This window comes from Perna viridis, chromosome 1, assembly GCF_037379345.1.
Source record: "Perna viridis isolate PV_CMFRI_1.1 ecotype Kerala chromosome 1, ASM3737934v1, whole genome shotgun sequence".
Classification (NCBI taxonomy): domain Eukaryota; kingdom Metazoa; phylum Mollusca; class Bivalvia; order Mytilida; family Mytilidae; genus Perna; species Perna viridis.
This window is the reverse complement of record NC_142445.1, coordinates 16,960,717-16,973,102: the sequence shown is the minus strand read 5'-3', so window position 1 is coordinate 16,973,102 and position 12,386 is coordinate 16,960,717. Positions and strand designations below refer to the sequence as shown.

At 33.8% G+C, this 12,386-nt stretch overlaps 1 protein-coding gene across 4 annotated transcripts in view; it reads left to right on the top strand.

The window, feature by feature from the left end:
• The first annotated feature begins 103 nt into the window (after positions 1-103).
• The window catches only part of LOC148627511 (protein tyrosine phosphatase domain-containing protein 1-like), a 31,477-nt gene continuing 19,194 nt past the window's right edge, over positions 104-12,386 (top strand). The window contains exons 1-5 of one of the 4 annotated variants that reach the window (XM_088574186.1): positions 116-187; positions 3,410-3,732; positions 8,054-8,183; positions 9,840-10,005; positions 11,701-11,781. In XM_088574186.1, coding sequence (XP_088430312.1) covers positions 8,105-8,183; positions 9,840-10,005; positions 11,701-11,781 — 326 coding nt within the window. In that variant the 5' untranslated portion in view covers positions 116-187; positions 3,410-3,732; positions 8,054-8,104. Of the gene's footprint in view, positions 188-208; positions 397-3,409; positions 3,733-6,688; positions 6,883-8,053; positions 8,184-9,839; positions 10,006-11,700; positions 11,782-12,386 lie in introns of those variants that run through there. The other 3 variants (XM_088574179.1, XM_088574195.1, XM_088574206.1) reach the window with 3 other exon arrangements.

Genomic DNA, 12,386 nt, shown 5'->3' with positions numbered 1-12,386 from the left:
TAAATATTTTCCCAATTTCATTTTTATGTTAGTCGAACGCGACTCACTTTCGGTTAAATTCGGCCTTCGGATTTTTACCACTAATTTTGTTGAAATGTTTCGAGGTCCTTCGACTGTAATTATTTATTGACGACAACATGGCGATACCAGCTGTACATCATCTAGATTCAAGTTGTTGCCGTAAGCCGTAAGTTAATAATGTGACACAGTGCTTTTTTCACATTGGATAGCATGCTGAAAACTTAAGGTTATCCGAAGAACGTAGTTGAATTTTCTCTGTGTGTTGAGCCTTGTCTTCTGAAACGGTTAATTGATTGTTGGGGTTTAACGTCCGAGCAGCAATATTTCAGCTATATTCAGACGATACTTCTTCTGAAACGGAGAAACTGAAACTAAGTATGTAAAATGTTGACCGAGTAAATTTCCTTTGAACTTGTAACCTTCCATGCCCCCATTTTCAATTGGTAATTAATTGTGTGGTCAGAACAATATCCTATCTTAAAAAGTTTGAGACAGCAGTAATCTAGGGCTGGGTGGCTGTGTTGTTAAGGCGCTTGACTTGTAATTAAGTCAAGAAGTTGATACTACAAATACAAAAGCTTTATTTAGATTTAAAAAAAAAAACGATGCGAAACATAATAAATTAAATAAACATCTAAATATGTTTAACATCACCAAAAGATGGTAAAATTTACATTGATTATTTTGGATAACTGATATTCTTCTTCAGCATAAAACTCACGAAGTTCAAGATCAACACAGATTCAGAAGCTGAATCACATATGCTGTGGATGATTGTACATTTATCCAAGGCACACATAAGCAAATGATAAGGTTCTTGGCCAGCGAAAGCTATTATATTTTATAGCCTAGCTGGCCGAGTGGTCTAGGGTGCTGTGCAGGTGGTGTTGCCATAGATGTCACAGCGGTACAAGTTCAAGTCCCGCGGAGGGAACAACCAAAAATTTGCATCGCAAATTTGACAGTTCTAATATCGTTGGGAATTTTTCAGACCTTTTATGGGACGATTTGTTTACAAACGAAGGTCTTGAGTTCCTGTTGAACTCTTGTGACAATCGTCTGCTTGATCAACTTCTCAGTATTGTACATTGTTCACGTAGAATAAATCTGAGATATCCGAACTAACGCCAAAACACGTTCTGGGTTCTTCGGTTTTTGAACAAACCATTTAAACGTAAACAACATCTCCTAGCAACCCAATCACTGTAAGCATGGCTGACTTTTGACAATGTAATATTGGGACCGAGAATTAAAATCTCACTGGAATTTAAAAATTCAATGTTTAGGGAGAAGCCGTTTGGCTAAATGAATGAACAAGTCATTTAAGACAAATTAAACGATGGTAGGTGTCAATAAAGTCTTAGAAAATACATTCATTCATATTATAACAGTATCTTATTTATGTGACGCCAAGTATAGGCATAAAAAGACTGAGTAAAATATCAAAATTCATGCAAAATTAGCACTAGTGAGGAGCTAAAAAACAGATTTGGCGACAAACATGATAGAAGCTTTTTTGCATACAAAACAGTGCCATTCCAGGAACAAACTAGGCTTTTAATATGGGAAGACTATTTTCTGTCCTGAAATGGTTTGGAAGAATGTTTCATAATATGAAACTGCTGTGGGTTTGAAACCTTTATGTGTCCAGGTTTCCAGGCACCTACCCTAGACAGTGTTTCACTTATTTTCCAGCCTGGATTATCATGTGCTAGGCTTGCCTCCCCATAAGGTCAGCGACCATGTGAGAAGCTCATATAACAAACAGTAGTAAATCTCGCTGGCAGTTAAAAAGCTCTACAAAACTTGCATTAATTGTTGACTTGTACACGCATGTGTCTTCGCTGAAGTTATATCAAATTTGCCTTTACTTGCATGTATTACCAGTACTGGCAGTAGTGTGTTGGCATATTCTCAGTGCCTACTCATATATCAAACGAAGACAGTAAGTAAATACAACTTATTGTTAACACAGGTACATGTTTATGTAATATGCACATGTATGATACAATGTGCAAATGTAGAAAGCAACACGAAGGGGAAGTAAAATATCTTTATGGCTCCTTGGAAAACAAAACAATTTTACCGTATTTCAAACAACAATTATGAAACGGACAGTTTGTCCTTGATGTTGTTACTGGAGTGAGTGATTTATCTCACAAAATACTGTATACCCCTGGCTATTTATATCTCACTACCTACATTTTTTGTACATGTACTACAAGGCAGGATAGGCTGCCTCAACATTTTTTTTCACCACAAGTGTCTTCATACAATGAACAACTCTTAGTACTACCAGCTGAATGGCTGTCAAATTCCATGGGTTTTTTTGTTAGTCACAAAATGTAATGGGAGAACATAATTTAATATAATTATTCCATCACCACCAGGATCAAACCAGAGACCACTCTGTTACAGGCCAGTCAGAAACCATTTCAGCTTAAACATTATCCTTTAACAGAGGCAAATAACTGGCTATCTAAATCTACTACCTACTACAACCAGACATGGTTTGTAATTAAGATTAATTTGGATTACTTTATCCTTTTTCTCAAAGATAGTAACTAATACCACAAATTCAAACTTTAATTGAATATAATTATTGAAACATTCTATACAAATATGAGCACTTTCGAGGGAGATAATAAATCAGCACATTTTCAAAATATACATGTACATGTAAGTACAAGTACAACAAAACAATGTTTGGTTGTGGTTTATGTATTGTCGTGCATATTTTGCATTTTGCTTTGACTGGACCTTCAATTCCAGCTGGAATTTAAAAACCTAAGAGGTGTCTTTTCCATGATCTGATGACAGAATGACAAGCATTTATAAAGTTTACATGTGTGTTTGGACAAGAACTCACTTACTTTTCACTTGATTAATTTCAACTTGATCAACAGTGACAACATTTGATTGTATTTGTTTATAAAAAGAGAATGGAGCTAAGATATTAACTTTACCATGTTTAATACATGTAATTGAAATGGTTTTAATTTTACACCTATTTTCAATACTTGATTGACAGTGTAAAGAAAATGACATTTTATTATAATTTAATTTATATGCAGCCAGCATATATTATCAAATAAAGGTTGCAATAAAGGATTTTTAACACATTAAGAATTAACTTCAGGATGGAACTTTACTAAATCATATTAAAAAAAGGGAAAGGGTCCAAATGGCATCCTTTGTTTAATAGAATAAGCAGAGAAATACTAGATCAGATGCCAAAATAGTATTCAGAATGTAATCAAATAAAAGTAATCAAAAGTAAACAGAAAGTAATCACAGTTACTGTCCATTAATTAAATTAAATTACAAGTAATCATACATGTATTTCTAATAATTACTGATTATTATATACAAATGTAATCTATTACAGCTGATTACAACTAACAATTACAACATGACTGACTACAACCCAGGTTTGCTGTCCTACCGAATACTAAAAATACCCATCCTATATTTTGCAAATTTTGAACTGAACAGTCACAGTGACACAGTATTCAGTACAACCTGTACAGGGAACACTGACTTACATGCAGAACAGATCAACATAGCCTTTTCACTTGTGTGAATTATTTCTTCCAGGGGTAGTAAGCAGGTCTTTAACAGAGAACAGTCTGTTTTACTTCACAGAACAACTTGTTGATTTGCTCTTTTTAGCCACCTTTATACCTTATCCAGTTCCTGATCAGTTTCAATGTAAGATACAACAGAACCTGATAGTTATTTTTCTCTTGTTGTCATACCAATTATACAGTTTGTTCAATTTTCAGTTTTCTATCAGCATTGTTAGGTAATTTTGAATTTTGATTTAAGATAGTTGGATAGAGGAGCGTGAACATGAGTACCCTCTCCAATTTTTTCCTGAGGGAGAACACTGGAGAGATACTCTATTCATCGCCGTCCCTACCATGTAGTGGAGAAATGAATACTCATGTTGACAATAGTGTTATGTGATTTTTGAGTGAGCATTTTAAGTTACTTGTTAGGTGCTAAAAATTCAGTAGTTTCAGGATAAAAAGTATTGTTGTTGTTTAGACTGTCTTTCCTAAGTCAATGTACATAAAATGTGTGTCCAATAGCTGTTACAAGTCATGTTTCAGATCGTCTGTTTTACTTATTTCTACTTACACATGAAATATTTATTGAGAAATGTACATGTATATAAACTAGATGCACAATGTTTTTATTAAGCATGACTTATATAATACCTCAGATTTTATTAAATACGCTCATACACATACATAAATGTGTTACATGAGATCAATCAGTAATACATATATTTTTTTTAAATCTGAATTATTATTGGAACAGGTCTCTTCTGGTTGTGTGCCACTAATTAATATTACAGGTAATCTGGTGTAATCTGTGTGACACTGTCCAATATTTAGTAGGTGAAAAGGTGTCTAATTATTGGTACAAATAATTCTGTAGCTGTTATCTGTGTACCACACACCTATTATTGATACATGTAAAGGTAATCTGGTACATTCTGTGTTTCATGCATTGTAAAATTGTTGAAAGGAAGGCCAAAAAAAAAATAATTTCTTGTTTCTTGCTACCAGCATGAAAAGATATAGGGTAGGTATATAGGGACATTATTCTATTTTCCAAAAACATAAGGGAAAAAAATCTAGACTTTTACAGTGCTTTAGCCGAAATGGCCATAAAATGTTTAGGGTATGCACAAAAAACTAGGGTAGCAGGAAACAGACATATTTTTTCTCTAATCAGGTGTAATCAGTGTATAAAGTGCTGACATATGATGTATAATCGTCCACTTAAATACATGTAAGCAGATGTAGACAGGTTAAAAAGCCCAAGTCTATCAAAATTAAATTGTAGCTACTGTGTTAAAAAGAGTGTGTTTAGTCTTAATAAATATATACCTAGTATACTGGTATAGTAAAATGCTAATCAAAATTGAAATATACTTAAAATGTAATCACCTCCAAAATGATGCTAAGTTAAGCATAGCATGCATTACAATGTAAATTCTGTTTTTCTTTAATTCAGTGTAATTAAACTACATGTACATCAGATTTTGTACATTTGAATAAAAAAATGTAGATGAGACATAAATCAAAATACATGTATGTTGTTCTTAGCTAAGTTTTTGTGACCAAAGTACTACATGTGAAATAATTATTGATTTTCTATGTCTGTTTAGATGAGAGGTGTATTGATCCCAAACACCTTGATTATGCAGGAGAAATATATTTCTCTCTATTGTTTTAAGTACCTAAAAAAAGCCTTATTACAAGAATCTAAATTCAATTTTATTTTTTTTTAGCTCACCTGGCCGAAGGCCAAGTGAGATATTGCCATCACTTCAATCTTGGCGTCCGTAATCGTCGTCTTCCATCATCGTCGTCATTAACAATTATACAAAACTCTTCTCCTCTGAAACTACTTGACTAATTAGAACCAAACTTAATATGAATGTTCCTTGGGGTATCCTGCATAGAACTGATGTGGGGATTTTTGATTTGTCAAAAAACATGGCTGCCATGACTAAAAATGGAACATAGGGGTCAGGCAGTAGTTTTTCACATATATTTCCTAAACCGTTAGGTTTGACTGAATTCTGAATTCTGGTGAAAGTGTTCAGCATGATGAGATCTATCACTGGTCAAATTTTGGTTCTAATCCGTTAAGCCATGTTGGAGATATTGCCCTTTTTCAACAATTTTTGCTATTTTTAATGTTATTTCTTTCAAAAATCTTCTCCTCTGACACTACTTGACCAATTGAAACCAAACTTGGTATGAATGTTCCTTGGGGTATCCTGCAAAAACTATTTAGGGACTTTTGATTCGTCAAAAAACATGGCCGCCATTACTAAAAATAGAACATAGGGGTCAGACAGTAGTTTTTCACATATATCTCCTAAACTGTTAGGTTTATCCAAATTCTTTCAATAGCTTAAATTATCCATATTATTAGGACTACAAAAGTCTTCAGACTCCTTGTAAGAGTTATTGCCCTTGACTTCTTTTTTTTTTAAATATTTTTCAGTCAATATCTTGAAAACTATGATAGATTCAAAGAAACTTTCAATTGTTGAAAAGATCTTGTGATAAGTCCTACCAAAGACTTCTTGAGTCAAAATTGTTGGACAACTTCATGTTTAATTTATTGCCTTTGAAATGCAAAATTCAACAAGGTGAGCGAATCAGGCTCCTGGAAGCCTCTTGTTTCGTAAATTTCATGATCCCCTAAAATTAATGTTCAAGAAATCACGATCTATCAATACTTTTGGAGAAACAAAAGTTAAGTTCACACAGAAGTGCACTAGCTCCTCCAAATTGAATTGCATTTATTGAATAAGCTGTGAAACTTTACTTTGTTACTAGGGTACATACCATTATTCTTGTTGTTTATGCTGATTTTCCAATGTTCAGTGGATACTAATTTATCGTATTAACAAAGACTCTGTAAAACTAGGGAATGATAGAAAACGTATATTTTTTTTTTAAAGAAACCCCTGTACATTTAAACACAATTTTAGCCAGAAAATTATTTGATGATTTGAAAAGATTTCATAATGTAATGTCTTAAGAAAATATTTTAATATCATCTACATGTATGTTTAATAAAGTATATTTAGGGATCAATAAAGATTTTGATTAGAATTTCTGATAATGACATTGTGATTTATAATGTTGTACATAAAATAATCTGTCAATTAATTACTTGGATTAACTTGATTAACATTTGCTAGCATTTGATTTATTTATCAATAATTCATTCATGATCTATTGTGATTATTGATCTTTGTATTGGAAAAGATAATGTAAAACCTAGTGTACATGTATTAGCTGTGTGTTTTATTCTATCTCCTAAATGGTAAGAAAGTTATAATGGTTATAATTACAGGCTATATAGAAATGATTGTAATGCCTTTGTCGTAGTAATAGTTGTATTGTGCATTAATCAGGGTATCAAGTATTGGCTTCATCAGATGAAGTGTCCATTGCCAGTTATTTGTTCTAAGTCCTTTACAAAACATAATGAATTATATGGTAGTTGATGATAATGTCAGGAATCTCACTCTCTCTCCAACAAGATAAGTCAAAGACCTTGGACACTTTTTAATACCCGACATACAACACCCTCAGCCAGTGACAGTAAGGTGGATTCCAGGTCTATCTGATGATGGTTTTTAATCATCTCAAACTCTCACTCTAAGTCACAGATTTATCCTTTCTTGGTTAGTTGATATTTACCAAATATCATATTATGACTTCTAAATTCCTTAGAGAACAAACCATAAAATAAAGACAAAACATGGTGTGTATAGTAGCTACTTTCATATTCTGCTTCAGGTCTTAGGACCCATTTCACTCATAAATATACTTGCCTGACTGCTTTTTTACCCAAACACTATATATGCAAAAGACATAAAATTGTATTTTAGGTCGGAAAAATTAAGTTGATTAAATAGGAAATTACTGAACCATGACAACCCCCCCCCCCCTGTTTTGAGAATCTCTGCATCCACCTCTGGCCAAACTCTTATTGATATATACATGTAATAACAAAAATATATATTCATGATATTAGAGTCAGACTTTATATGAAATTATTATTTTTCATTTAACTTGAATTTCATCTATCAGATATTTACATATTCACAATTTGTCAATTGTCATATAAATATAAAGTGGTAATTGGTGTGAAGGATGGATAAACACTTACTTCACATGAATTTTGTGCTTGACTATAGAGAGAAAATCATGTGTTATTCCTGTAAATGTATTTTTCTTGGGCAAAAGTTAATGTAATTATAGATATACATGTACATGTATATGGTAATCTTAAATGCTTGGTAGTATGAAACATAAATCCATCAACACCAGTTTCTAGTTGTGTACATGTAATTCCATCATATAACACCAATTATATCCTTAGGGAAATACATTGCTTGCAAAAAACCATTAACTTGGAAGGAAAGTAAAAAAAAAAACATCCTTCAACCTGTCTGAGCTTCATTATTGATTTGATTGTGATATTTCAGGTGTTTAGTAACTTGATAACAGATTGGTAAAGAATCAATAGTCTTCCAGAGATGGAACCTCACCCTGACGAACATTTCCACCCTGGAGATGAATTCTTAAACTGGCCTGGGGAATTTGAGGATCTGAAAGGTGAATACATTATGTAGGTCTACCATGATAGATAAAGATGATCATTTTCTAACTTGGGGTTACAAACAAAATTGGTGTGTACTTGATGTAATACAGTAATTTAACCTCCAGAAGCCCCTGGCTTCCATTATTATTCCCCCTCAAAATTGAGATTATGTAATGATAGTGGTGTCCATCCTTCATTTTGTCTGTTCTTCCTTCCTTCCTTCTGTTACAAAGAGGGGTACCCATCTTTTACCTGTGACTCCTACTAAAACACTGAATGGAATTAAATGTAACTTTTACAGAATCTTTATTACATATCCCCATTATGCAGCTCCTATTTTATAGACTTTGATCCAGATCAATCAAAAGGTGCATGTTATGAAATGGGGGAGTAAGGGTATCAAGTAAGTGAGCATTGCTCAAATGGGGGAGTGGGGTATCAAGTAAGTGAGCATTGCTCAAATGGGGGAGTGGGGTATCAAGTAAGTGAGCATTGCTCAAATGGGGGAGTTGGGAGTATCAAGTAAGTGAGCATTGCTCAAATGGGGGAGTGGGGTATCAAGTAAGTGAGCATTGCTCAAATGGGGGAGTCGGGGTATCAAGTAAGTGAGCATTGCTCAAATGGGGGAGTGGGGTATCAAGTAAGTGAGCATTGCTCAAATGGGGATTCGGGGTATCAAATAAGTGAGCATTGCTCAAATGGGGGAGTTGGGTATCAAGTAAGTGAGCATTGCTCAAATGGGGGAGTGGGGTATCAAGTAAGTGAGCATTGCTCAAATGGGGGATTTGGGAGTATCAAGTAAGTGAGCATTGCTCAAATGGGGAAATGGGATATCAAGTAAGTGAGCATTGCTCAAATGGGGGAGTGGGGTATCAAGTAAGTGAGCATTGCTCAAATGGGGGAGTGGGGTATCAAGTAAGTGAGCATTGCTCAAATGGGGGAGTTGGGAGTATCAAGTAAGTGAGCATTGCTCAAATGGGGGAGTGGGGTATCAAGTAAGTGAGCATTGCTCAAATGGGGGATTCGGGGTATCAAGTAAGTGAGCATTGCTCAAATGGGGGATTCGGGGTATCAAGTAAGTGAGCATTGCTCAAATGGGGGAGTTGGGAGTATCAAGTAAGTGAGCATTGCTCAAATGGGGGAGTGGGGGTATCAGATAAGTGAGCATTGCTCAAATGGGGGATTTGGGAATATCAAGTAAGTGAGCATTGTTCAAAAGGGTTAGTGGGGGTATCAAGTAAGTGAGCATTGCTCAAATGGGGGAGTTGGGAGTATCAAGTAAGTGAGCATTGCTCACAGTTTTTCTAGCTTCTTATATCTTTTCTATCTGTCTTATTTTAACACTTTTCTCTTTAAGTCATTTGTTAAGGTCCATTTTTTTTCAGGCCTACAAAAAACCAAAACTAAAAGTGTCCACAGTAAGTGTTTCTGAACCATCTTATTTTTTTTTCATGAAACCATGGAGTGTTTGTTGTTATAAGTCTTGAACAATGCGTTTGTATGGGTAAAAGTAGGTTGTGAATTAAATAATCTCACAAACACATGTATATTATTAATAATTGCAAATAGTTTCATTTGACATTTCTGCAATAATTTTTGACTGCAAAGATTAATGTGTGTAAATATTACAGTAAGTTTTTTATACATTGAACTTCTATAATATTTTGTAGGAACCAAACCAAAGGGAAAGTACAATAAATTTTCTGAGCATGCTCGATCAATGATTTCACACGAGAAGGCCTGTGCATTATTCTGTGGAGGAAAAAAATGTAAATATTGTACATGGGAGAACTGGGAAAAGGACAAAATGGAAATTGATGGACTGTATTCTAACTGGTTTGTATTTATCCAATCAGGATTATTGAATGTCTACTGATTCAGAATCAATACAAATTTGAAACTGTTCCATCAATACATAGACCCCCCTGGACAGCACATCAATATTGCTTTTGTAGGTGGGTTTCTTTCATTCAAGCTCTGAAAATGCATATACTTAAACAATTACATAATCTCATCTGTTATAGCTTCTGTAGTAGATTCTATAACATGTTTGTGTTTATTGGTGTTTTATTGGAAACCTTTGGTAAAACATATCATGGCAAACCTAAATGCAAAATTTAAAGAACTAAACTTATTGAAGAACTGTCAGTTTTTTAGCATTATAAGGAAATACTTGTAATTTTTGTCTGTGTAGGAGTTACTGGATTAAAACACTGACCAGGCTCATTAATAATTGATCTAGCCTTAGAATTGATTGGGGTAGTAACTTGTTTATTTGTCCCCTACCTACAACTTTCACCAAAAGAGACTTTACATCTGGACTCTGCCTGTGTGTATATCAGTCAGGCAAACAATTTTTCCCCATTTATAGCTCACCTGGCCGTAGGCCATATGAGCTATTGCCATCACTTGTCGTCCATCCATGTTGTCGTCATTCACAATTTCTTCAAACATCTTCTCCTCTGAAATTACTGAATAGATTTGCATGAAACTTAAAATGACTGCTCTGAAGAGTATTCTGCACAAAATGACCATTTGGATTTTTGATCAGTTAAAAAAACTTGGCCACCGTTACTTAAAATAAAAAACTTAAAAAACATATGGGTCAGACAGCAGATTTGTGCATATATCTCCAAAATCGTTAGTTTTTGCCAAATTCTGACAGGGTTAAAGTATTCAGCATGATGAGATCTATCTGTGGTCAAATTTGGTGAAAATCTGTTGACCCATGTTGGTGTTATTGTCCTTTTTGTGGCATTTTTTGCGGCTTTTGATGTTATTACTTTCAAAAATCTTCTCCTCAGAAACTACTATACAAAATTCAATGAAAGTTGGTATTTTTGTTTTTTAGGGTATCCTTAACAAAATGCCTGTTTGGATTTTTGATCGGTTAAAAAACATTGCTGCCTTTACTAAAAATGGAACATACATTTAGGGGTCATAGTTTTTTGCATATATCTCCAAAACTGTTAGATTTGGCCAATATCTTTCAATTGTTGAAATATCCTTATTATAAGGCCTACAAAAGTCTTCAGGGATCACAGTTGTCAGAAGACTCCTTGTAAGGGTTATTGCCCTTGAAAGGCAAAAAATTATTTTTTTTACAGTTTTCAGTCAATATCTTGAAAACTATAATAGATAGAATGAAACTTTTGATTGGTGAAATGATCCTCATGATAAGTCCTACCAAAGTCTTCATGGAGTCAAAATCATCTGACAACTTCTTGTTAAAGTTATTGCCATTGAAAGGCAAATATTTAACCAGGTGAGCCATTCAGGCTCCTGGGAGCTTCTTGTTTAGTCATGCTTGTATATATTTATTTGATATTTGGTACATTGCTTAGCCATGATATGTTACAGATCAAAACATTTGTTTCTGTTAAGTTATTTTCTTGCTGAGTTATTGCCATTGCCCTTGGACTTTGAAAATAGATGCAAAAAATCTCACTTTGCATTCTGTTGTCATTGACAGATTTGTCAAGGGAGGAGACTTTTTATTGCTATGCAATTCAGAATACTTGTTTTTTACAGGGTTACAGATAATATATTGGCAATGGCTAGACCATCTACTACTGCTATACAGAAGTTCAAAATTCTTGACCAGTTTAAAGAGTAAGTAAAATATTGTACAGGGAAACCTAACAGAACTGCTTAGAGACTGAACGTTGATTTGGTTTAGACAGGTGCATGGTTTGAACAAGTTTCATATGAATTGAAACAGATATTTATAGAGGAAACATTTGCTTTTGCATTTTGGAACTACCAAATACATTAGTACATGTATAACAGTTCATAGCAAAAGAGTTGAGTTATAACTAAGAAATTAATATGTAATTTAGATACATTTAGTACTTATGGGTATGTAGAATTTTGATTTACATGTACTTTGACTCTAATTAGATTTGCCTGTAATATGTATATATTCTTTTTGAGTCTATTGACCTATTGACCTATAATATTGAGCCAATAGTAAATTTTAGGTGATCATGCAACTCTATGACATTTTGTTGCCAAATAATTACTTTTACGGTTACTTAGTAAGGCATATTTGAATTATCATTACCAGTTTCTTTCATTTCAAATAAACCCTGCTTCATGATCAAGAAGTACATGTCCTGTTGACGAAATATGGATTTTCCCTGTGTAAATCCATGCTGACGACTTTGAATGTGTTTGATTCTAAACAGATTTTGTAAAAATAGACATTGTCATTGGTG